We start from the raw sequence: 25,974 nt of genomic DNA on the forward strand, positions 1-25,974 counted from the left end.
GACCTTATTTACAATACCGAAAAGCGAGAAACATGCGCGGGAATCGGGGAAAGGACTCCTATTGAGAAATATGAGTGCAACGTTAATAGACTATGAATCCCTGCATTTTCTTACCCCATTGGGGTAGTGTTAATTTCAAGGATTGGCGATAGTCACTTGTCAGTGAAGGGATGATGGTACTCAGAGAATAAGGAAATTCCTTAAGGGGAGCATCTTAGAACCTACTGTACTGCAATTTGATTTTGTGTCCAGCCAATGGTCATTCCTCTCCAATACGGTAGCCCAATTTCAACAATATGTACCATGTTTGGGATATTTATTTGGTAATTATTGAATCTCCTTATTTACCATGTTTTGTATCAAGGAAATTAATCTGTTAACATGTTCATATCCAGCAGCAGGCGTGTTTGTGAATGGATTCATAAAGACCATACGCAACACTTTCAAACAATTTCCTTCTGGATGAGAGTCACCCTCAAATTCACCATTCCACATTTTCACAGCTTGTTCAACCATTGAAGAGCTTTTGAATGAAGTCGTGGAGGCATAATATTCAGCATCAAAGTTTTCTGGAGAAAAGTATTGGAACAATTTGGTAATTCTCATGTTGGTTTGTGAGAGCAGTTCACCCTTCTTGGCAATTACAAAGCATACAATGTTGCAGTCACCATTTAAAATGTAAATGTGTGGAATCTTTAAGAGCTTTTCTACAAAATATTGCTTGGTCTTGATGGAATGCAGGATGATTGAACCAAGCCCCTTGAAATTGAAACCAATAACTTTTGAGGATAACCAAGTACCTAATACTCCTCCTACAGCTCTTGATCCCTCAAGAGAGACAGTTCCTCTCTCCCTACCTTGGAATGAAATGTATGGAGCATCACATTTTCTATAGAAATATTCTCGTTCTTCTCTTTGGATGTAAGCACCACATGCGTATGGGGCATAACCGAGTTTATGTGGATCAATAGTAATACTGTTTGCATGTCTCACAGCCAAAAGCCTCTTGATTAAATCTCTACCTAGAATGCACTCTGCATAATTCATGTAGGATTCAAAATCTAATGCGGCTTCATCATCTTGACATGCTCTCAGAGTTGACAACATAAATCCACCATAAGCTCCATCACAATGCAAGTACAAATCAATAGCTTCCTTTCTCCTCAATTCTTGGATCAGGTCGGTAATTTCATCCAATTTATCAAAATTACCACATTCTGTAGATCCAAATACTGAAACAATCATAAAGATTGGTCGGTCAACTTGTCTTGCCTTGTATACTAATTCTTTCAAATGTTCTGTTTTCATTCTTCCATCCTCATCAATATCCACATACCAAAATTGATTGAAATCAACTCCAAAGACATGAGACTTTGGCCACGAGTAGTGCTTATTATTTGGAACGATCATTATTGGAGATTGGAAGAATTCCTTCTTTTCAAATAGTTGTGTAATGTTAAAAGCTGCTTGAATCAAATCAAATTCCAACATGTATGGCTGTAATAATTCATATTTGGAATGGCCATTCTCTGAAACGAATTCATCAAACAATTCACTAATCTTATCATGGAGCTCCCATCCCATATGGCCAATATTGAATAGAGTGGAGCAGAATTTCTTCTCCTTTTCCGAGAGTGGAAGATTGTACTTTTTAGCCATGCATCCCATTGCAATCCAATCATAACATCTGGCTCTAGCTCTAACTACTGATTCAAAATTGGCCAAAGTTCCATCAGCTGTAAAGTGTCCATAGGAAGAACCTTTTCTGAAACCCAACATTTCAGAAATATCCATAATACCTTCCTCCTCAAAATGTTTAGCAACACGTGAGAGTTGATGAGTACAAACATTAGGATTCTGCATTAATGAAATTATATTTCCATAAATTGAAGGCAAGGTATTATCATTCAACATGTGGGAGAGGAAATTAGTGGAGAAGGAAGGAATTTCATCCTTCATCTTTTCAATCACAAATCTAACCTTACTCTCCATCTTGTTATTCAATTCATCAATCTCCCTCTGCACTTGTTTACTCACTGAGGAAGGTTGACTCGTTTTTTCACATGGTTTATCAAACTTTCTAGCTTGTTGTCTTCTCCACTGAAAGCTCTCCTGTACAATCTCCTTAATCATTTCCATTGCCTTATCACAATGTTGTGCCTGTGGTCCAATAAACACTTGTTGGAGTATTTGAATTTGCTTATCCGAGTCCCAACACTTGACATCACTCTCATCATTCTCAGCATCGGCAAAACCAAATGTCTTGGATGTATATCTTTCCTCAGCACTTGATGAACTTAGCGGTGAATGTTTACATAAGGCAGAGACTATCATGACAGTTATTGGTGTTATTGTATTTGTTTTCAAATTATCTCAACTCACGATTCAACAGCATGTTGATTCTCAAGTTATTGTTGTTGTTGTTGTGGATGTGCCTCTTTGGTATCAAGTCGCGTTGTGTTTGAGGTGACCACATCAAAGAAATCTGCAGAATTTTTTGGTACAATTAAGGTGATTATAAATAAATAAGGTCAATGACAACGTTGGGTTTTAAAACAAAATGGAATAGTCAATTTGGTAATATTAAGAAAATCCAAAAGAGGATGCCATGATGGTAGACGTTGAACTACCTTAATATACGGTAGGTGGACATTGAACGGAGAATGTAAACTTTAAAATTGTTTTAATATTCAACCAATTCCAATCTCGTATCACAAAAAACATGTGTATCAATTAGAGCGTCGATTCGCTTATTGAAATTTCTAGATGATTAAGGAAAATATGGAAGAAGATATGGCGAATTAACTTCATTACTAAATTAGTAACAATTAATATTAATTTAATATGAAATCAATGAGAAGGAGTATTGATTCACATTGTTCTTTCTCCTCTCCTTATCACCTAATTGTTCACAATAATGTATAGTCAATCAAACAATTAAAGATGTTACATGGAATACCTCACATCTGAACAACCTCTATTCATTAAGTTTATTTTTGTACAGAGTGATGCAAGAGTAGGTACATCTAATTATTGAAAAATATTTATTTTATTTTATTTTTTAACATTAATTTTTTTAATAAATTATTTAATTTCCAAAATAGGACAAACAATGGCTTAACAATTCGAAAATAACTCAATTTACAGTATTACACACTGAACACCCTGGCTCAACCCTTTCCAATAAAAAAATCATCAATTGTAATCCAATCTTTCGAATCATTTCTAATACTCAAAATCTTTCGGCAATTCGAAACAACACAAGAATCGATATAATTTCCATAATTAAATACTTTTTCCAGCACGTTTACAATTATATTTAAAGTGTTGACTTTCACTTTCGAGACTAAACTTTCCCAACAAGGTTTTGATAGGAAACTCTTCAACACATGAAGAAAGCTTGCGACTCGTAAGGCAGGACGAAACTGGTTTTGGTTGTGGAAAGCAGACGAAATTCATGGAATAATAGTCAATATTTCGTGCACCATTTTACAATCATTATTTAAATATCCAATAGAAATTGAGAAAAACTGTAGACTAAAGGTTTCGTACAATAAAACAAAAATTGTATTCATCTATACCAGTCTTTACCTTGCCAAATGAAATCATTAATTACGCAAATGGTAATAGACACTAATTGACATGGTGATATTAGGAAAGTCTTGACACTAATTGGACGTAACTGTTCGAAAGTAGTTTATCCTAAACTCGCCTCATTCGAACAGGTATGGTGTTAGGTAGACACATTAGTATAGAGTAAATACATTTCAACAAACGGGTTCCATACAATTCGTTGAAACTACTTGATCTTCATTCATCTTCCGGAAGCATCTTTGAAAAAAAATACAACAAACGAAACAAAACTAAACAAAACTAAACAATGAATATCGAGCTCAATGACACATCTCCTGCAACAGTCGACAAGACAAACTCTTCCAACAACTTTCTAGATGCACACAATGATGTACTCTCTGGAAGTTCTCTCGATATCCACCACCATCCAAATTCTCCAACTTTTGCTGACCACCAACCAACTTCTCCTTCCTCACCTCCATCTGGCGTTAAATACAGAGAAGATTTCACCATCGATATAGAAGCTGCCAAGCAATCTGCCTCCAAGTCTACAACCTCCAGATCAAAGACAGTTTCGTCTTTGAAGAGTAGGGATTCAGATATAATTTTTACTATTCATACATGTGTGGGAAAGATTCAATTATCCAAATTGAGATTATTTAGTTTGGTTTCCTTGTTCATTAACTTGGCTTCCTTTGTCATATTAGCTGGTCTTATCATTGCTGCTTTCGTCCTGCAAGATCAATATAACAATTTTTGGGAAGGTTTGGACACAGACACAACCTATTATAGACAACGAATGATTTCTGCTTCGAGAATGTCAGTTTTTTCAAATGGTGATAAGGCAACCACAAAGCTATACTATGATGAGTATGTGGTCTACATGTGGAAGTTTAGTAATAACACTGGGTTGTTCAAGACAGTTGTTCCTGAATCTGTTAGAAATGCTGCCTTAAAAGGAAAGACTAATCCTGAATTGGATACAACCAAAGCTGTTTATCAAGAACAAGGAGCCATGTTTTTGGCTATGGCTGGTAATTATACTACGGCCATGTATTTGTTAAATTCTGCAACTTACAAGACTTATTTAGCTGGTTATGATTCAGAGTTTCAAATTATGGTTGACTATGTTCAATCTGCAAAGAAACAAGCTCAGAATGTTTCTGTGGTCATGGTTACAGTTTCGTTGGCTGTTATTTTATTCTCTCTCGTATTGGTAGTTCCTGTCATTATTTCTTCATTTGTAGTTTCGATTAAGAAGGACGAATCTGTTAATAGAAAACTAAACCAAGCTAGAACCTTCTTATTGATTGATACCATGCAACATGCCAAGATGAGACAATTATTTAGAAAGCATTGTGAAACAGAGTTGAGTTTGGAAAATTTCCAACTTTTAGAAAAGATTACCGATTACAAAATGTATTGTGAAAGAAGTTTCGAAATTCAAGAATATTTATACGAAAGCAGTGAAAGAAGTGATACCATTTCAGATATTTCTGCTGAAAATAAGAAGAAGGGTTATGCCAAGAAGAAGTTCAATGAAAAGGATTTGCTCGAATGTGAAAAGAAGAAATACGAAATTGCATTCGAAATTTACTCTGAATTCTTGGATGTCAGAGGTGAGAAATCTGTCAATTTAAACAAGCAGATTACTGAAAAGGTCAAGCAACACTTGGATTTATTCGCCACTGGTCAGAATGAACATTTAATCGATTCACTTTTCGAACAAGTCGAAGCCGAAACTTGCATTGTCATGTTGGATTCTCATCACAGATTCAAGCAAACCATCGAATTCCAAAAACAAGCCAAGAAGGATATTATTACCTCAAAGAAGAAACATTAAAATTTTGTACCTATTGTATTTTTAGTAGAATTTTGAAATCTTTTAAATGTTAAATTCTAATACTGATTTGACTCCAAAATGATCAGAAAGTGGAATAATTGAATTATTAATTCTACAAGTCCAATTTTCCAATTTGAATTTAACAGAGGAGGACAACCTTTGCTTGGTTGACTGTGAAACCAAGATGTGATCCAAACATTGAGAGCCATCACAGAAAGTTGCTGGAAAATTTGAAGGATTTGAACCAAAAACATCTTGAAATTCGAATTGATCTGAGATTCCATTCAATTTTTCCATTAAATAAGAATATGAATCAGGTTCAGAGAAGGAATCAATGTTGAAATCTCCACAAATGATAATTAGTTCAGTTTCGTCTTTAGTGTTTTGTTCGCATCTTCTTGAGCTTTGAGAATTTACCATTTTAGAAACCAAAGAGGTCAATTCGTCCACTTGCAACTTTCTCTTCTCACTATCAAATGCCTCCATGTGTAATGTAAATAAATGAAGAGGAATTGAGCTTTCTTCAATTGGAATCCTAATCTTACTATACAAAACTCCCTTTGCAGTCATATATGATCTCCATGTTGAATTCTTAAAAACATAATTGACTGTTTTTTCCACTTTAAATCGACTCACAATAGCCAATCCAGAATCCAAACATCCAGAATATGGCGTATCCGATTCAATCATGTTATATTTGTGTGGATTTATAATTTCCTTCAATCCATCCACAAGAGTTTCATAGGCAGAATTATCAAATAATGTGATGGGCCAAATATTTCCAAATCGGTGCAATTCCTGAAGACAAATTAAATCCAATTCAGGGATATTATCTTTAAATTTTGTTAAAAATCCTTTGGCTCGTTCGAGTTTATAGGGTGGATCGGAATTTTTAGCAAGAGAATGAATGAGCCATGTATTGTATGTCAATAAGGAGAGTTTGATTGTTGGCATTTTTTTTGTTTTGAGATAGGTGTGAACATACTGACAGAGATATCAATAGGTCACAGTCATGACGTCATTTTCATCTTTACAAAACCATTCAGTATTCAAAAGTGATTGAGTTATTCTTTAATTATTAGAATATGCAGAGGTCAATACCTTGAAAGCAGGTTTCATAAGTGGAGTAAAGAAACATGAATAGAGTGGACCACCTTCATGATAATCAGGTGTAGATGGATTGTCCCATGAGAATAGATATAGTCCATCAAGGATATCAGAAAATGAGGGAAGAACAGAAAAGATGGTTTCATAGGCAGCTTGTTGACATGTAACATTTGGAGAGAAGATTGGTCCAATGCAACCTTGAGATCTTGTTGGAAAGACTGTTGGTTGAGTTGCACATGCCTGAGTGGAGGGATACCCTATTTCTGTAAATATGATTGGTTTCTGAATGGTCTTTACCCAATTTCTCAAATAATTCATTTGTGAAATGTAGATTCGTTTCATTTCTTCCAAAGGTGGATGAGGATTATCAGTGGTAGCCATGGAATAATATGCCTCAATTCCAATAAAATCCAACAAGTTCCAAAACGGCACCTTTTCAAATTCATGATAATAAATTGAAGCATAGGTCAATTTTCCAGATGGATAAACCTTTCTGACACTTGCTATTAAATTATTCCACAATGGCAAGTTTTGAATTGGAACTGCAACATATGGTATTTCCAAAGCAACAGACAATGATTCCACTCTATTTCTTTCACACAACATGGCCAATGGAACAATCAATTTCGAATAGCTTTCAAACCAAAGTGTAGCATTACTTGGTCGAATATACATTGAAACATTCCCAGGCACTTCAATAATTGGCTTGATCAACAAGTTCATATTAAACAATTTGGTTTGTCTAATAAACATCTCTAACCATTCATCACTCGGACTCTCATAATTCCTTCTCACTTCATTCGATTGAAAATCATCTTGTTCCCACAACACCTCGAGAGAAATGGCATTCACTCCCACACTAGCCATCTGTGCCAAATTCTCTTGAACCACTTGTAAGGGAACACGTGAAGGATCATAGACTGGAAAATTAACTCCCTTCACTTTTAATTTTATCCGATCATCAATGGATTTAGCCTTTATCATGGATAGATTAATCATCATAAGCATCAGCACCATGGCTACGAGAAGAGGGAAGTCACTGGATTGAAATTGCGCCATTTTTTTTATTGATTTGTTTACTAATGAAATGGTGCCAAGTTTGTTTTGGAATGTTAATGGAAGGAGATCACAGTAGAATAGTTGAAAGAGTGAATAATCATGAGAAACTCAGTTGCCTTGGAGGAATGTATTTGAATTTATTTATAAATATTCGAAACGATGAATTTTCCAAATGTCCATTTACAATTGTTTAGAGTTGAATGAATTACAGTTAATATGATGAAAATGGGTTAATTTGTAATTGTTCCATAATTTGATGACCAATGGGAAATTAATAAATCGTATCGTTCAATGAAAGCACCTCAACATCTTAAAGATGAATAAAGACAATTTCTAAAAATGGAAAATTGATATTCAAAATTAATTTTCCAATTAATAATGCAACAGCAATGCACAACAAAAGAAAAAAGCATAAACACTCGCCAATTTTCTTAAATAAAAAATCCATACAACACTCCACAATGAATTTGATCAAAGCATTCCAACCCACAAGCAATAGAAACTCATTCTTGAGTTTGTTGTTCGTTCAAAGTAGAACTTACTCAACCACACACCACAAACATCCAACAGGTCACCATCACAGTCACATTCATACTGAGAGTAGCACAAAGAAGGAGCAATCAAGTAAACCAACTGCCTCCTCTAAGAAAGCTGGTACTAATATAACTGATACTCCTGTGAGTATTTTCGAGCAACCAGAAGTTGATATCAATGAGAGAAGTACTGAACCTCTTCCATGGGACAGAGAAAGAGAAGGTAAAATACTCGAGAAGAAACTCTCTGATATTGATGAAATCAAATGGAGAGAAGCAGAGGATAGACAAATTGGATCCATTATCTATAGAAGAGCAGAGGAGGTCTGTATTGAAAATCATGATCATGCTCTGCCACAACCACCAGTTGATGTTTCTCAACAATATGTCAATGACGATAAGCCACTTGATAAGTAAATTTTCCAATCATTGAATCAACCACTAAAAATTGATTCATGCATTGTGAGAGTTTCAACCTGTATATTACTGTAGATAAATAATTGTAAATAAAATCACTTCACAAATATAGATTCATTATTGTTATATACATGCTCTCCATATGTGGAGGAGAATTGAATCACCTTCCAAATTGTCGTCGCTACAATATTCGAAACAGAAAAAATTATGGAAACATTACTACCTTCTCTTTTCAGAGTCTCTTCCAATATAATACCTCGGAGGAGAATAGTCCTCCAAATCCATATTAATATTATTTACCAATGTTTGATTAATAATGTCCTGTTCTGTTACAATTTGGTCACCATCAACAAATGATTTGGTTGCACTACTGCCAAACACTCTGTGTAAATTTCTCTTAGATGATGAATGTATCAATTGCTTCTTATTGGTTGGTGAGGGAGTTGGTGATAAACCAAAGAATTTCTTATCAGTAATCATTTGAGAGGAAGTTGTTGAATCTATTGATGATGTTTGAAGTGAATCTGAATTGAAAGAAGGAGGTATATAATTACCAATTTCAATATTTAGGTTAGATGAATCATTAATAAATGGATTCTCTGCAAAGTTTGCCAAGTCGTCATCTCTTTCCAATAATTGTTGGTGATTTAAAGCTTTGGTTTCCAAATTCATTACTCTCCTAATTTGTTCATTCGTAAAAATAGTATTATTAGAATCTACAAAAAATCTCATGTCCCAATCCTCAAAGAAGCTTAAATCCCTTCTCCATCGATTACAACCCATCCAACTACGGATTGTGTACCAGACAACTCTGTGCATGACTGCATAGAAATAGGTTGTTGAGAGAAAGAGTGGAACATAGGAAATGATAATTCTTATTGGAATGAGTAAATTCAAACGAACAGAGAAGCAAATGGCAATGAATAAAGTTGTGAAAATGATCAACACCAGCATGATGACTTCAATTTTTGATTCCTTGTATGCTTTTCTTACATTGTGAGTGAGAATTGACATGATTAACATGGCTGCCACATAGACAACCACCAGAGTCACAAATATGATAAATCCTCCAACTTCATATTGACAAGATTCGTGACTATTATCCTCAATCTTGTAATTGTTAAAATCCAAAGCTGTTGCAATGATACATGCTATTAGGCAGGGTATCAAACATAACAGAAACCAAACCATAGTTGGTATTTTCCTCTTGATGTTGAATTTTACCTGTACATGTGTAAAAATTTAAATTAAATAATATATTTAAAATGTAAAAATATAAATTAAATAATATTTAAAATTCAAATATAATTTTAAATTCAAATATAATCAAAATTTAAAATAACAAATTAAATCAAAACATACCATTACATTAAATAATATAAATACAGTTATTAATCTGACAATTACACATGACATCCATCCCAGTAATGAAAATAATACAATCCAAATATTGATCAGTGCACATAAATCAGGATGATTAGTAATCATATTATTGGTATAGGCATAGGACACGAATGAAATCGATCCAAGAATGACACTGACAGTCATCAGTTTAGGCTGTTTAGTTTTAACCACTCTAAACCTCTGATTTAGTAATACAGCAAATCCAAAGAATATATTTACAATACAAATTACAAGTCCAATCGAAAAGAAGGTAATATCACCAACTGACATGGGCATGGTTGTTAAATTAAATACATTTACAGGAAATCCTATTGATGAAGAATCATTCCCTTCCCGATACGAATAATTTACATCATAAATTCCTCCTATATTATTATTATTATTATTATTAAATTCCCAATAATAATTATTATGATGATGATGATTAATTGATGATGGCAATAAGGATGATGAAATCAAACTCTTCATCCACGACCCAAAAATCATGGAAAATATATTACTAAAATTCATAGAATGATCCATCGAATAATATTCTTGTTGTTGCTGTTGTTGTTGGTGGTGATCAATAATTGAGAATAACACTCCCTGCTGCTGATCATCCCGATCATTGAGATGATGAAAATTAAAATCGTCGTCCTCAAGCATTTTTAAATTTTGCTTTTTCCGGTTAATTAGAAGGAAATGAGAAAGATCTTAAGTGGTCGTGACCTCTCTCATCAATTTATATTGAGTAATTTGAATAATTGGCTGGGAATTGGCTGATGAAAAATTGTTTTACTTTCAGTATGAAGAAGACAAGAGTGGAGAGATTGTGAAGGTTTGTAATCAATATCAAGAAGAAGGAATTGTGGAAGAAAGGATATCAGAATAGTCGTTGATGGGTAACTGAAATCAGTGTAAAGCGTTCATTCTTAAATTTCACTTTTAGCCTAGTGCGTTTTTCATGATGTTGAAAGTGAAAAACTAACAACAATTAAAGACTTTTGACTTTTGAATAGTTTACAAGAGGTCAATTACTGATCTACTGTAAATTGTTATACAAAATCAATCTACAGTAACAACAATCTCTCTTAGTTGAGCCTCCACACAAAACATAAATCTATAAATGAATATGATGCAAGAATACATCAACAAACATCATCCTTTTACAGAAGTATACAAATGGAAGTTAATATTAAGGGTGCGAAACATGAACTTTTAGAATCGTATTGGAGGTATGCAATGTAGTGCATTGAGACATGAAAATATAAATGGAAATTTTCTTCGTGCATGATTTTTGGGTAATAACTACTTTCCTTAAAGATTAGCGACAAGCTACTAATACGAAACCAAATATTCGAACAGCTAAAATTGTAATATGTACAAAAGGTGGAGATGTATCATGCAAGTTTAAATACTTAATATCCAAAAGAATTGAAAGTTGTTCACTTCCTCAAATTGTAAACCACCTAACCCTTCTGGTATTCATCTATTCGAAAGCAGACTAAACTGTATTTCAAAATTAAAGTGAAACACATTGAGAACCTTAGTTGAAAGGAGATACAATGACTCAATGAACATTATAAAATAATCAAACGAATTCATTTCCTTTCCAATAAAAATACCAATTTGTCCAATTTTAATATCCTTAAAAAAATCTCTTAAATGTTTTAAAAAACCAATCCAGACAAGTAGTTTTCTCTTTGGGCCACGTCTCTCCTGAATCAGATACCACTTCCATTTCTAGTAATCATCTCTATTTTTAACATTTCCTTAACCATCTGATGCAGTAAACCTCCTTCGAAATACCAATCACTCACCATCAACAAACAGACAACGAGAAAAACAACCGCCATTTTCGCACGTTGGTCACCACCTCTATGGTATTTCACTACTGCTGTAAAACACTGAAGACGCTGCATCCATTCTCCTTGAGGTACAATACGAAATTTTTCATGCTTGCGTTCTTTTTGCAAAGCAAGTGCGAAGCAATACACAAGACAGCAAACAACAAAATTGACTTTCCGTGTTTGATGTTGCCGAAGTGACTTCGCACACGAATCAAGGAAACACAATAAATAGTTCCACGAAGCCTTTTCATCATAATAACCCAAAAAAAAACATAAAAATCTCAAACTCTTCAACTAGCACTAGTAAAATGCTCATGAATTCAATTGTTCTCAATAATAACATGATGATGATGAGAATGAATACTCAATCGAATCAGGTTTATCAATTTCCTTCTCATTTTCAACAACAGGAAATGGAGCAGTCGAACAATTACTTTACCAGTTTGCTCTTATCAAATGAAAGCAAAACAAGCCTTGATGAAGTTCAAATCAATTCACCTCTTTTCTTAAAGTTGGATATTGATGACTTGTTGCTCACCTTGCAAGAAATGAATCTTGTCAACAACCATACTCAACAAGAGGAACAACATTTGCCAACAACTCCTTCTTCAAATCTTAACACTTCCACTGATATGTAATTTTACTCTCAAACTCCTTGATAACAATCCAAACAATTCATCATCAACAACCAATAGATTACATTAACAAGATCGTGATATCAAAGAAAAACCAAACTAACTGTTTGTCAATTAATTGATTCACACAACTGCTTTGATTGACAAACACACAACAAACAGGCAAAAACACTCTGGGTATTATGCTGTATGAACTCTTTAAAATATTTGAGGTGACTAGAACCATTCTAAAATATCTCAAAATCATGGTCCTTTTAAGTTAGTTTCCGTTTGTGAACATTAAATAATAAAAATGTAATAAAAAAGATCTAGTTGACTCTTATCAGATTATAATCCACAACACATGAAAATAATCTTAACGTCTGGGATTAAAGAAACCAATTTGTAAATCTACAGTTATCGGCTTGTTGATTTAAGGCCATTTCCAAAGTCAACTCAGTTCCTTCAGTGTGTGGCTGAGTAATATTCGAAACAAAACACTAATTTATTTCACAATGAAAAAACATCTTTTCATACAAAATTCTAATCAACACAAAACTGTCAAAAACAACTCACAAAATTTCACTTCCAATTTCAAATCTAAGCCCTCTGAACGTCCAAATTCTTCTTCTTATTCTGCTGTTGCTGCTGTTGTTGATCTCTAAAACATGGACACAATCTCCTCTTTCCATACATATCATTCTGACATCTGAAACGACTCTGTCTAGATCCTAGGATACAGTACTCACCATCCAATAATGGAGAACTGGAATCTAATACTGGATTTCTCTCATAGGTACAAACACAATTAGGTGCATATCGTTTCAATTCATCACATCGATTGATATACGAAAAGAATCTTGCATCACAAACTGAATCAAATCTTTCACAACAATTGGAACAACTTTCGCCTGCATCACATGGAACACTTCTCACTTTTTTCAATTCACTGAGTGGAATTGGATTTGAGGAAGGAAATGATGGTAATCTCAATGTATCATGATTAAATTCATATTCCTCATCATCTATATATGGAAGCATGAATGCTAAACTAGATTTTGGAATTCTCTTAGTGACAGTATTAGGACCCACGAGAGTATCATTACATGGGAAAAAGTAGGAATTTGGACAACCCTCCACTTGAAAGAGAACCAATAATTGAGATTGTGTTTGAGGTTCCATACAATTAGGGAAATCCAAATTATTTCTCTCAATATTTCTTTCATTTCCAACAGATGAAGTCACTCCAATATGTTTCATTAATTGATATCTATAAATATAGAATAATCTCTCTTTAAATCTCATTTTTCCATAATGATTCAATTGATGCCAATACTGTTCCAATAACCAATCAATTGGAGTATCAGTTTCTGCTTCTCTTTCTAAAAATCTCAATAAAAATCCCAAATCCTTTCTCTGAATTAAAACACCATTTAAACCGAATGAAAATCTGAATCCAACCCAATCCTTTCCATTCGATTCCAATTCATGAATCTTTTCAAATATTCTTCCAAAATGATAATGAGCTCCTTCACACATTATAAAATCATCTTCCATAATTGCAATTGGAGTATTATCCTTAATTCTCAATTGTTCATTGACAATTTTAATCATATCATAAAAATCATTCGATTGATGCTTCTTTTTCGGTGATAATTGTGAATTATCAAAGTTATAACTTTCCCATTCCTTCTTTTTATGATAAATTGTCACATGTGCATCAAGTGCCGAGCTCTGAACCATAAATTCAACTTCTTCTTTAAAAGCTTCTCCTTTACTATTGAAAATTATAATACAAGGATTGAATAATCGTTGTTTTAATTTTGCAATACTATTAATTGTTTGTCCTAAATAATGAAAACTATTTCCTTCCATTTGACGAGGAGCTGTCAGAATTAAAAAAGACATGGAACATTTGACATTATTTTTGGAGGATAGATAGAGTCTGAAGGTGAGTGCGGATAGGAAGAGAAAGAGTGCCTGCGAAAAGAAGAATATTAAAATTGTGGATGATTTCATCTGATGACAATTTTTTTTTGATTTTTTGAAAGGTGGCAGCTACAATTTCTGAAGAACATGATGAGACTTGAAAGGAAGATTTCATTGAATTTCGATTGATTGGAAGGCAAGAATGGTGCGGAATTGTTGAATGGATAATTCGGTTAGTTTAGTTTTGATTACTTTGCATCTTTAAACGATTAACTTTGTATTGAAAGGAAAGTATTCATAATAAAAAGAAGGAAGGTAATCTTTGATGATGGCAAATAAGAATGTTACATCCTTCCATATCCAATAAAAACAAGAACATGTCATCCAACATTGACTTTTTCACACTACAAGAAACTCTTCAATTTCTGAATGTTTTTCTTTACAACCAAACTACGGTTGTATCACCAACATGACAGTTGGCATCTCTTCTCCATTACAACCCATTGTGGAATATTCTCCTTTTTCAACTCGATTGCAAATCACAAAAAGTCGTTTGATGTGAAATTTATTTTTAAATCAAAAAAAATAACAAAAATCAACAAACTAAAAAAATTTGACGATTTTTTTCATCATCATTAATTTTTGTTAATCTTGAAGGAATTAAAAAATCAACAACCTTGAATTCAGAAAATAATAATATCGGAATACAAAGATTACATTCTATACAAGAAGAAGAATATCATCATCATCACGATCTAAATTATCAAATTAATATTTTAAATATTAAATACAATTAAATATCATCATAATAATATTTATACAAATAATAGAAAAATGGGGAGATTGGTAACACCAAAGAGAAAAATAGCAGCTACAGGAGTTCTATTCATCATTTCTATAATCGTTTCAATTGTTTGTTTGGGAGTTGGAGCATATTTTGCCAAATCATATTGGGATTTCATTCATGATGCTTTTCATAGTACAGAAAAACCACTCCTTACCGAATCTACACAATGTACTGTATTGAATGATAAGGAAAATTGTCGAATTGAAGAAGGAAAGACAGTTGATGGTGTTAAAATGGATGTTAAATATTGTCATCTTGCAGTTTCTTATTCATATAATGGTCAAGTGCATCATAATACTACTTTGGATGATTTTGCTAAATACTATAGAATTTCTAATCAATCTTCAGATTGGATTGAATTGAAAGCTGACCAATATGGATTTACTGTTTATTCCACTAATAGTACAGTTGCTTGTTATGCTAGTAAGGAATATCCTGATTGGTTTGTTGGAATTGCTGAGAGAACACTCTTTTATTATTACACTAATATTCAATCCTTCTTGACTTCTAGTTCAATAATTGCAGTTGTTACATTAATTCCTGCAGCTTTATGTATTATTTTTGTAATGATTCCAGCTTTTATTTGCTTGATTTATCAATGTAGAAGAATTAGGAAATTATTACCTGAAAACTTGGTTGGTGAACAACACTTTAAACATCAAGCAATGGGTGGTCATGAGGATGAAATCAGTGATGAAGAAGATGATCATCACACTAAGAGAAATAAGAATTACTTTTAATCTAAATGTGAAGGGAAATTCAAAAATAAAAATTAATTTATTAAAATTGTAAAAATTTTGATTTTATTTGGAAATTTTGATTTTCAAAATAATAAAACTTAAATAAATAATTGGGTTTTGTTGTGGGATGTGTTGTTGTTATTAATTAATTTGTGAAGGCGGTCGTATAGCAGAATTTAAATCCAAGAACGACGATTATTGTTATTGTTGGCACTATCTTCAAAGTAAAGGAAGTCAATCAAGAACAAAGCTCCCAAAAGAACAGCCTTTTGTTGAGGTGTAGCAGTAGCTGGAAGTTCAATACCAAAGTTGTCAGCATCTGTGAAAGCTTCCTTGAGGAAACCACTCCACTTTTTACGAATTTCACCAACTCTTTGACCATCCTTTTCAATGTGGAAAGTCCAACATTCACAACATGGTGAAATAATGTCAAACATTTTAACTCCTGAAGCATCAAAAACATTCATTTCTCTAGAGAATAAACTACATCTCAATTCAATCTTACCCAACAAGGTGTTTGTTGCAGTTTCAAAAACATTAACTTCATGGAAGAAGAAACAATATGGTCTATCCAATGTGATGAATTCTTGACCATTTTGTTTCAAAGCAATGTGCATCTTGAATGGTCTTCTTGGACCACAATATTGTCTAGCACAACAATCAGATTCTTCCAAAGCAACAGCTTGATATCCATTTTCAAAATGGACATCATATCTATTCTCAGTTTCAAATCCAGTCAATAATTCAAAAGCTTCAATTCTTTGCTTGACCTGAATCTTTCTATTAGGAGCAAAGATTTGTTCAATCAATGATCCAGTAGTAGTAGTGGTTGTTGTAACTTGTTGTTGCATAATTTGTGGTTGTTGTGGTGGCATATAGACTCCTTGTTGTGCTTGTGGTGGCATATATCCTTGTTGTGGTTGTTGTGGAGGAATGTAGCCTTGTTGTGGTTGTTGTTGAACATATCCTTGTTGAGGAGGATAACCTTGTTGTTGTGCATAACCTTCCTGTGTTGTTGGTGGTACATAGACTCCCTGTTGTTGAGGTGGATAGCCTTGCTGTTGTTGTTGAGGAGGCACGTAGGCTTCGTTATTTGGTGGTGGTTGGGCAGATGAGGTTTGATTTATGGATAGCGAACAATATCATGTTTTATTGGTTGTTCTTGTTCTTGTTGTGAATATTATCTTCTTCATCAAATATATTGTCATATTATATATAGGTCTCATAATATAAGCACAATGAATTCATCCAATATAAAATATCGGATATGATGTAACATTGCATCACAGTTAGAAAAAAAACCATCATGCCCATTATAATAATTCTGCATTTCACCTCGGCTTTGAGACAGCCCTTTGAATTTTTCGTCTCCAAGTTGATTCTAATTAGAAGGAGGAAATGTTGATTCGATTGGGCGATGAATGTTTTTCAAATAGAAGATTTTTAAACTGTAAAGTTCAGAGTTAATGGGAATGTGAGGTTCATTACAACATGCAAATTGTCTTTCCTTATTAAAAATTGTACAATGCAGGTGATCTATATTGTAAAGGTATTGTAACATGTGAAAAAATGAAACTCTTTTTATTTCAACAATTTAACAAGATAATAATTGGCTTCCTCATTTCCTCCTCTAGCCGATTTTCTAAACCACTTAATAGCTTCCTCATTATCCTTCTCCACTCCATCTCCATTCAAATACATGACTCCCAAATTAAGCTGAGCATCAGAATGTCCTTGATTGGCTGACATTTCAAAATACTCACGTGCCTTCTCAAATGATTGAGGAATTCCTTCACCACCACTTGCATAAATACATCCCAAATCACATTGAGCTCCAGAATTTCCTTTTTTGGCTGCTTTTGTGTAATATTTAACGGCCAGTTGGAATTCTCCAAATACTTGTTCGTAGAGAATTGCTAAATTGTATTGAGAGGCATTGTATCCTTGTTCAGCTGATAATTTGAACCATTTGAGAGCTTTCGAATATGATTGTGAAATGTCTCCCTCGCCATTCTTATAGAGTAATCCTAAATTATATTGAGCCATGGCAAATCCTTGCTTGGCAGCCTGTTTAAACCAACGCTTAGAATCCTGATATGATTGTTTCACACCATATTCACCTTCCAGACAAATATTTCCCAAAGTATTTTGAGCTAGGAAGTTTCCATTCTCTGCTGATTTCTTGATCCATTCAATTGCTAATTCGTCAGATTGTTCGACTTCTTCTCCATCCATAAATAATCGTCCAAGTTTGTATTGGGCAATGGCAAGATTGTGATTGGCAGCTTTTTCATACCATTCGAAAGCTTTCGTATTTGATTGTTCGATACCTTCTCCCTTTTCATACAGTACACCTACATTAAATTGTGCTTCTGGATAATCTTGATGAGCAGCTTTTTCCGTCCATTCGAATGCTTTCGAATAATTACCCTTGTCATGATAAAGATTCGCCAATTTAAATTGATATTCAGCATTTCCTTCAACTGCCAATTTTTCACATAATTCTTCTTCTTCCCTCTGTTTCTCCAATCGTTCTTCAACAATTTCTAACCAATTATTAAAAGCTTCAATTTCTTCACGTGTCGTTGACCAATGGATTTTATCTTGCATTTTTTTTGTGTGCAATTTTAGAGCGACACAACATGTCACAATTTAAATATCAAAAATAGAACGCAATTCAAATTGCTACTTCTACTTTACAATAATTATTGAGATTCGAATAGTTTATATTAACTTTATACAAAGGAGGAGTTGGCGAAAATGAGTCAAACTAATCCAGATAATTATTCCCGATGTTGTTGAGTCATGATAAATTGTTTAACTTCCTCAAAAACTTGTTTCGAATTATCATGATCAATTGCTGATAAAGTTTTCACAGAAACTGTATCAAGTGGATGTTCAGTAATCTCATTCAGGAATAGTTTAGTCATATATTCGATACATGCCACTGGATTCTTCTCCTCTGCTTCATTAAATCCTGAAAAGTATTTTGAAAAACTCTTAGTGGCAATCTTCTTTTCGAATAAATCTCTCTTATTGAATAATAATACGAAAGGTACCTTGTAGAAGAGTGCATTATTTACAACTTCATTGAAAACTCGTAAACTTTCCTTCACTCTCCAATAGCCATTATCTTCGTAGAGATTTAAATCAAATTCTGAGAGACTTGTTAAAAAGACAACAGCATCTACTGTATTGAAAAAGTGAATCCTGTATATTTCATTATTAATATAAATTCAATATATTTAAATAGTTGATTACAATATTTTAAATATTTTAAATATTGTTAAATTACAATAAATTTAAATGATTCAAAGAATGAGTGCAACATACCATTTACGACGTTCATTTCTCTGACCTCCAACATCAACTAAACGTAACTGTTTTCCATCACCAACGTCAAATTTCATATCTGTTATTCCAATGGTCTTGGTACGAGTTCTGATCACATCCACAACTGTTGGAACATATTTATCGGAACAAATTCTATCTAAATTCTCAAAGAGACTGTCATTTTCCAATGGAAATATTGTAGAAAAAGGTTGAGAAGATGTTAAACAATTCGTCGAATATTTCCAAATTTGATTAGATTTGAAATTATTTGCATCAATTCGAATCATTAATTGTCATCATGATTATTATCAATTTTTTCAAAGTGAATACACAATAAACTGGTCAATTAATCAAGAAACGTTCAAACTTACTATTCAGTTGAATCATATAATTGAAATTTCTCTCTATTTTCATATGCTTTTTGAATTCCTGCATCTTTCCACAGAGAATACAATCGTTTAGACCAAGAAGGATCTTCCAAATCATTTGTATTCAATGAATTTATAATTAATTTTGCAGTTTCTCTATTTTCTGGTTGTTCAATTGGAATATTCAAGTGTTGTGTTGCTGCCACAAGATTTTTAGCATTTTCCAACACGTTTAATCGGACAATTTCTATTAATTCAATTCTCTCCTGATCGTGCGTTATTCCTACACCATGAAAGAATTGTACTTGTTTGAAAAGTGTTGATTTTCCTATTGGAATTGGGTTGAATTTTTGAATAGAATTGATTATTTGCAATTTTATATAAAGAATTTGATTAATATTAGTCATGATTCGAATAAAAAGAACTTACCTGATTCACCAGCTCCCAGAAGAAGAACTGTAATCTCTGATTTGTTTTTTGCTGTGGCTGCTGATCCTCCATTAGGATTGTTGGAAGTTGGAGTAGCCATCATATGATGTTGGCCTTCCTTATCATGAGGCGAAACTACAATATTACCCATTATTATTAAGAAAATAGACGAATGATGATTCTATTCGAAAGAGAGGTTTTTTTGATGTATTGAAAAATTGTATTAATAATAATACTTTGATGTAATGTTGTTGTGATGCTACTTCAGAGAGATGCTCAGTCGCTATCCAATTCTAAACAATTAATACCAATAAAGAACACAATTAGAAATTATTCGAAACGATGTGTTGTGATGGCAGTCCAAAGAAAAAGATACCAATTTTCCAAACAAGCACCTATATTAACTGACTAGCAACAGAAGAGTACTCTGTGATATTTTAATTTTTTTACACTTGTCAAGTGACAAACAACCATCACCGTGATAGTGCACAACACCAACGAACAGCTTATTGATAACAGCTATTTTCTCACAACTAGCATTTGTGGTCACATACTGCCATTTAAATGGAGAGATGAAAAATTTCAGTTTGTGAGCGTACAATTAGGTGAATTGCAAAGCTAGTTGAAACTTACAATATGACCACTCATATAACTTTGCTCATTGGAAGAAGAAGAGATTGAAGATTCAATGAGTATAGGACACAGTTGATGGGGAGGACAAAATATCTAAAAAATGTTAAAATGTTCATTACATTGTCATCATTTGGTTGAAAAATTGTTAAATAATTTGAAGATCATATTCGGAATGGCTTAGCAAAAAACTATCTCTCACCTGTGTTACATTTCAAGAACTTATCATTCCAACAACAACTTCAAATCACATTTTTTATAGATGCATTTCCAGCCTTATTATTAATAATTCAAATACACACCATCACCTTCCCGATACATCAAAAAACCCATTCATACAAAACAAGCCTTTAAAAATTGTGCGGGAGATGACGAACAAAATGATGATGATTTGATGTGTTTGATATTTTGCCGGGGTGATGATGATTTAAGGAAACCCTCAACAATACAAAAGGGCAACAAGTTGGGATGAAACAATGTGTGGAAAGGCGAAAGTCTCATCTGAGAATTTTGTGTTGCCTTTGCTGCAACCGAATCTGAATAATGCTGCAGGCAACAGTTAAAAAACAAATTCATTCCAAGGCTTGAATTGTCAGCATCTTTGCAGTCAATATTTCCAATAGAAAGGCTTGGTACAATTATCATCACAAGAGGAATGAATTTTAATTGGCGCCAATTATTTGGTTTATTAATTGCACTTGTTTCAGTAATAATATTATTGGAAAGTAATCGTGATGGTTTAGTATTGAGTGTTGGTGCTGTTGGTGTTGTGAATATTACAATTCCTTCTTCAGGTCCTAAATTTCCCAAGTACGAATGTATGACACAAACACCAGTCAATCAAAAGTATTATCCAACCATGTACACTATCGATACTGATTATTATGAATTTTGTCAGATTGATGACAGTGCAAAGGTGCCGAAAATTGTGAGAGAATTGAATAGATTGGATACTTGTGCAGAGTTTTTCTGTCGATCGGATAAGGTTTGGGATTTTAGAAATAGTACACAGCTGTCATTGTTTGGATTCATGTTAAATCATTGTTTGTATTGTGAGAGTAATGAGTCAATGGCTAAGGAATTTAGAAATCAAGTGAGAAATGGCTCTTGTCCTGCAATGGTACTGCCAAAAGGGTTAAATTTTGTGGATGCTTTTTATGGAGTTGCTTCAGTTCATTGCAATTTGAATGATTTGAATTCGAATGGATTTGTGAACTTTCCACTTGTGGATTACAACTTGTTCCTCTCTGAATACTTTATGAACGATTTTGCCAAGTATAGGAGGCAAGTCTTGTTGGAGAAAATTCCAGACAGCTACAAGGATGCCCTCAGTAATGTCACTCTCAATTCCCTCGTAAGATATTATTTCAGAGATTATTCCGATTATTCATATGCCAATCTCACTCAAACAATCAAGTCACCAACTGACCTACCACTCCTGTGCTGGTGCAGATATCAAGAACCATCAGTACAATCGTTCGGATATCAATGCAATGAATTCTATCAAAATGGCTATCTTTCCTTCATTTATCATTACAGTGCCATCTTCTTTTCAATCATTTTCAGCTTTTACTGCTATGGAATTGTAATATTCATCATTATTCCAAGAGTTTATGAACGATTCTCCTCATTCAAACAAAGAACAGACATCAAAATGACATCATCCATTCCAAAAAAGATTTTAATGACATTGAGACACTTTATGGATATTGTCACTCATCCTCCTGTATTTTTTGCATTGGGATCTTTATGTGGATTTTTAGAAAATTTTGCAAGAAACATTTTCAACTTCAAGTCCACAAATCCATTCTATCAAGTTTACTTTTTCGGAATTTTCAGAGCACTCAGTTGTGCCTTACTATTGTGTGGCTATTCTTCATTAGTTATTTCATGGGCTCATGTTATTGATCTATCAAAGAGAAAGGCTGTTGTGGAGGAGGGAAAGACAGAAAAGAAAATCAAACTCAGAAAGGGATTGTCTGTCTTTAATCTTTCAGTTTTAATCATTTTCTATGTGGCTGTAATTGTTGTGATTATTATTTCCCTGGGAATGTTTGTAATCTTCCAGAACGACACTACAGCTTGGATTTTGATGGCTGCTGCCATCTTGTTCTACTTATTGACCTTTGTTGCTGGGTTTTCATTCTATGGTATCAAAATTCTAGTAACTTTGAGAAAGACAAGCAACTTTGGAAGTTTAATAGAGTACAGATTCACAAAATTCATCATGGCTGAAACTTTTCTCTTCTTTATTGTGTGGGCTATTTGTTTCCTCATGTTGTTGACGTACATGTTTGGATTTGACTTTTTGTCACTCTTCTATGGATTGAGTAGAGTATTAGTTGGAGATGCTTCCCTTGTTGCCATGTTGGTGCTCTCCTCATACATTACATTCAATGAACCAGTGTTTGCAAGTTTGTACGGATGGAGAGCATTGAATGTTTGGAAAATTGTAACATCATGTGGATATGAAATCTACAGAAAGAAGAAGGAAGCAAATGAACAATTAACAGTGAAGGAAATAGATTTGAAACAAACCAAGGTCGTTGAAGACAAAAACGACAATTTACCAAACGACACAAACCTCAATTCGCCAGAAAATTCAAAATCAGAGAGTGTACCCAATCAAGTTGTGGATAGTAATCCCGAGGATTCTCAACAAGCCAATCAACACGAGCAAGTATCAAGTATATAACTTTTTATTGCATCCAACAATGTCAAATGTATTTAATTGTGAAAAATCCAAAGACAGCAAATTCCTTAACATGACAATCTTCATTATTGCTTTAAACCAACATGAAATTTCATTCAATTAGACTCAAACAATCAAAACAAAATGGACGGAATTAATTTACTCGAAACTGATCATACCAAGCTTCGTGACAAGATTTCACAATTCAGAAATAATGATAACTGGACAAGTCGTCAACTGTTGATCAAGGAAATTATTTCAAATGTGTGCCAACACACTTCTGCTGAGGAAAGATATCTCTACGATTTGATTACCCAAAAATTCGACAATGGAAAATTCCTCTACGATAAGCAATTGATCGACAATCAAGTCCACAAGGAAATGATGCAATTCTTACTCGACAAGATTGATATTCTCTCAGTTGGAAATATGTCATTCCGTGATTCCTATCAACAAGAATGTGAAAAACTCTTCTCAGTTCTCGAAGATCACATGAAGGAAGAAGAACAATTAGTTTTCCCTAAACTTCGTGAAACTCTCAACACTACTGAATTGAGTGATTTGTACAAGAATTTGGAATGGGCAAAACAAAATGCTCCAACCAGACCACATCCATCAACTCCAGTTGTTGGATCAAAGATTTTACATCCAGTTGCTGGACTTGTTGATTCACTTACTGAAAGTTTGACTGGAACTACTAATGTTAACAAGTAATTCAATTGAATCAACACAGTTGTGAACTAGAATAGATTGATTTAAATTGTATTGATAATATTAATAAAGTAAAGGTGTGTCAAGTGTTGTTTACAATAAGAATGTTATTGGAAAGGGCAAGAGAATTAAATGTCAATCAGTTGTTTAACCTTCCATGAATGTCTTTACAAACGAAGGAGCGTTCCTTTTCATCTAATGCCCTTCTAATTACTCTGTGTTTCGCTCACTTCAGCAGAACAATTATGAAGTATCGGATTTTGAAAACTAAACTTAAAAAAAAAATACGCAAACATCTTCTGCTGCTGCTATTAGAATTTAAACAAATAATTAACGGTTAATCCTTCATCACTCACAACACAATGAATCCCGTAGATCCGAATTGGATTGAAACTCAACATCGTTCCTTTTTAAATTGGACGAATAGTCAACTACGAAACAAACATGTTCAATTGACTAATTTAACAGAAGATTTAAAGAGTGGAGTCCATTTACTTGAATTACTCTCCGAATTACTTCATACTCCAATACACATTCCAATTACAAATCCACAGTTTAGAATACAAATGATGAATAACTTGACAGAAGCTTTGGAAATTATTCGAAAGGATTGTGACATTTCCTTGATAAATATTGATTCGAATGATATAGTAGATGGAAATACCAAGTTAGTTTTAGCATTAATTCACTCATTGATGTATAAATATCAAGTATGTAAAGCAATGAGTGATGACAGAAATGTCATTGACAAGAATACGCCAATGACAGTTGTTGAAAAGCAATTAATTGATTGGTTGAATTCAATTTTATATAATTCTCAACCTGTAATTACAAATATTACAAATGATTGGACAAATGGTGAACATTTGAAAAATCTAGTTCATTATTTTCTTCCACATAATTTCGAACAAGTATTCGAAAGTTTGAATTCAATGAATCCGACTGAGAAAATTGCAGAATGTATTAAATTAGCTGATCAAGAATTGAAAATTCCAAAGATTTTAGAAGCTCAAGATATTTCCAATGGTCCAGATCAATTTTCCATGTTGGCTTATTTATCCTATTATAGAATGGCAATTAAGAAACAATTAGATCAGAAACCACCATTGGTAGAAACTGTTTCTAATACTCCTCCTCTTCCTCAACCAACAACCAATAGAAGTGGTACAAGTTCCTCCTCCTCCTCAACAACAACCATCATTGGTAGCTCAACAAGTTCCTCCTCCACCAATTCAAGTCGAAACTAAACCAATTTCACAGCCAACAGTTTCTTCTATGAATTTTGATGATATTTCAAGTGCTCCACCATTGTCTCCTCCTTCCATTGATGAGCAAAAATTTAATTATCAACAACAACCTCCAGTCCAGAATTGGAATTTACAACCAAGTCAACCAGTCCAACCAGTTCAATATTATCCACAATCTCATCAACAATCATTGACCAAATCAACCTATCTTCCAGATCAATCCAATCAAGCAAATTCTCACATTTCTTCATTATATTCACCTGGAAATTCAAATTCTGTTCAACTCATTCCACAAATTCCTTCTCCAAATCAACAAGTGTACGGACAAGAAAACAATCATCAATCATTGATGGTTCCACCACCTCTAATGCCAACACAATCATTGCAACCATACATGGATCCATATCAACAGTTTAATGGAATACCAACTCAACACATGATGATGATGAATCAATATTCTCCTCAAATGCAACCTCCTCCACAAATGCCTCCACAACAGCAACGACAACCAATGATTATCACCACAACTACTACTACAAATAATCATCAAGTATTCACATCGGATAATATGCAATATGGATATTATCAACAACAATTTTATTGAGTAAATTGAAAATTTGAAATTCAATAAATTTTTATTGTAAACTTTCAAGTATTGGGAAATTTCCA

At 33.4% G+C, this 25,974-nt stretch overlaps 12 protein-coding genes across 12 annotated transcripts; 6 read left to right on the forward strand and 6 right to left on the reverse strand.

Moving 5' to 3' along the window:
* Window positions 1-327: 327 nt before the first annotated feature.
* On the reverse strand, window positions 328-2,334 carry NAEGRDRAFT_67533 (tentative decarboxylase; the record flags this gene model as incomplete). Its single annotated transcript, XM_002677113.1, has 1 exon — window positions 328-2,334. One exon carries the CDS (start codon window positions 2,332-2,334, stop codon window positions 328-330), a length of 2,007 nt encoding a protein of 668 aa, XP_002677159.1.
* A 1,546-nt stretch (window positions 2,335-3,880) lies between these two features.
* On the forward strand, window positions 3,881-5,439 carry NAEGRDRAFT_58017 (uncharacterized protein; the record flags this gene model as incomplete). The annotated part of the gene is made up of 1 exon (XM_002677022.1): window positions 3,881-5,439. The coding sequence occupies one exon, from the start codon at window positions 3,881-3,883 to the stop codon at window positions 5,414-5,416; it is 1,536 nt and encodes a 511-aa protein (XP_002677068.1). The 3' UTR covers window positions 5,417-5,439.
* Window positions 5,440-6,487: 1,048 nt separating this feature from the next.
* On the reverse strand, window positions 6,488-7,540 carry NAEGRDRAFT_49056 (uncharacterized protein; the record flags this gene model as incomplete). Its single annotated transcript, XM_002677114.1, has 1 exon — window positions 6,488-7,540. The coding sequence occupies one exon, from the start codon at window positions 7,538-7,540 to the stop codon at window positions 6,488-6,490; it is 1,053 nt and encodes a 350-aa protein (XP_002677160.1).
* A 503-nt stretch (window positions 7,541-8,043) lies between these two features.
* NAEGRDRAFT_49057 (uncharacterized protein) lies at window positions 8,044-8,532 on the forward strand (the record flags this gene model as incomplete). Its single annotated transcript, XM_002677023.1, has 1 exon — window positions 8,044-8,532. One exon carries the CDS (start codon window positions 8,044-8,046, stop codon window positions 8,530-8,532), a length of 489 nt encoding a protein of 162 aa, XP_002677069.1.
* Window positions 8,533-8,633: 101 nt separating this feature from the next.
* On the reverse strand, window positions 8,634-9,723 carry NAEGRDRAFT_79717 (uncharacterized protein; the record flags this gene model as incomplete). The annotated part of the gene is made up of 1 exon (XM_002677115.1): window positions 8,634-9,723. The coding sequence occupies one exon, from the start codon at window positions 9,721-9,723 to the stop codon at window positions 8,752-8,754; it is 972 nt and encodes a 323-aa protein (XP_002677161.1). The 3' UTR covers window positions 8,634-8,751.
* Window positions 9,724-12,039: 2,316 nt separating this feature from the next.
* Window positions 12,040-12,705, forward strand: NAEGRDRAFT_79718 (uncharacterized protein). Its single transcript, XM_002677024.1, has one exon. It carries the CDS (start codon window positions 12,074-12,076, stop codon window positions 12,401-12,403), a length of 330 nt encoding a protein of 109 aa, XP_002677070.1. The 5' UTR covers window positions 12,040-12,073; the 3' UTR covers window positions 12,404-12,705.
* Window positions 12,706-12,979: 274 nt separating this feature from the next.
* NAEGRDRAFT_79719 (uncharacterized protein) lies at window positions 12,980-14,398 on the reverse strand (the record flags this gene model as incomplete). The annotated part of the gene is made up of 1 exon (XM_002677116.1): window positions 12,980-14,398. One exon carries the CDS (start codon window positions 14,396-14,398, stop codon window positions 12,980-12,982), a length of 1,419 nt encoding a protein of 472 aa, XP_002677162.1.
* A 499-nt stretch (window positions 14,399-14,897) lies between these two features.
* NAEGRDRAFT_79720 (uncharacterized protein) lies at window positions 14,898-15,937 on the forward strand. Its single transcript, XM_002677025.1, has one exon. It carries the CDS (start codon window positions 15,143-15,145, stop codon window positions 15,893-15,895), a length of 753 nt encoding a protein of 250 aa, XP_002677071.1. The 5' UTR covers window positions 14,898-15,142; the 3' UTR covers window positions 15,896-15,937.
* A 134-nt stretch (window positions 15,938-16,071) lies between these two features.
* NAEGRDRAFT_79721 (Sel1 repeat domain-containing protein) lies at window positions 16,072-18,510 on the reverse strand (the record flags this gene model as incomplete). Its single annotated transcript, XM_002677117.1, has 2 exons — window positions 17,495-18,510; window positions 16,072-16,953 (listed from the first exon to the last, which is right to left on the reverse strand). Exons 1-2 carry the CDS (start codon window positions 18,503-18,505, stop codon window positions 16,072-16,074), a joined length of 1,893 nt encoding a protein of 630 aa, XP_002677163.1. The 5' UTR covers window positions 18,506-18,510.
* A 92-nt stretch (window positions 18,511-18,602) lies between these two features.
* Window positions 18,603-20,456, reverse strand: NAEGRDRAFT_79722 (G protein, alpha subunit family). Its single transcript, XM_002677118.1, has 4 exons — window positions 20,026-20,456; window positions 19,600-19,924; window positions 19,229-19,402; window positions 18,603-19,105 (listed from the first exon to the last, which is right to left on the reverse strand). Exons 1-4 carry the CDS (start codon window positions 20,174-20,176, stop codon window positions 18,679-18,681), a joined length of 1,077 nt encoding a protein of 358 aa, XP_002677164.1. The 5' UTR covers window positions 20,177-20,456; the 3' UTR covers window positions 18,603-18,678.
* A 2,769-nt stretch (window positions 20,457-23,225) lies between these two features.
* Window positions 23,226-24,142, forward strand: NAEGRDRAFT_82606 (uncharacterized protein). The gene has a single exon (XM_002677026.1). The coding sequence runs from the start codon at window positions 23,492-23,494 to the stop codon at window positions 24,059-24,061; it is 570 nt and encodes a 189-aa protein (XP_002677072.1). The 5' UTR covers window positions 23,226-23,491; the 3' UTR covers window positions 24,062-24,142.
* A 208-nt stretch (window positions 24,143-24,350) lies between these two features.
* NAEGRDRAFT_58022 (calponin homology domain-containing protein) lies at window positions 24,351-25,947 on the forward strand. The gene is made up of 2 exons (XM_002677027.1): window positions 24,351-25,084; window positions 25,266-25,947. Exons 1-2 carry the CDS (start codon window positions 24,421-24,423, stop codon window positions 25,907-25,909), a joined length of 1,308 nt encoding a protein of 435 aa, XP_002677073.1. The 5' UTR covers window positions 24,351-24,420; the 3' UTR covers window positions 25,910-25,947.
* Window positions 25,948-25,974: the final 27 nt, after the last annotated feature.

Source organism: Naegleria gruberi (genome assembly GCF_000004985.1).
Source record: "Naegleria gruberi genomic scaffold NAEGRscaffold_24, whole genome shotgun sequence".
Classification (NCBI taxonomy): Eukaryota; Heterolobosea; class Eutetramitea; order Acrasida; family Naegleriidae; genus Naegleria; species Naegleria gruberi.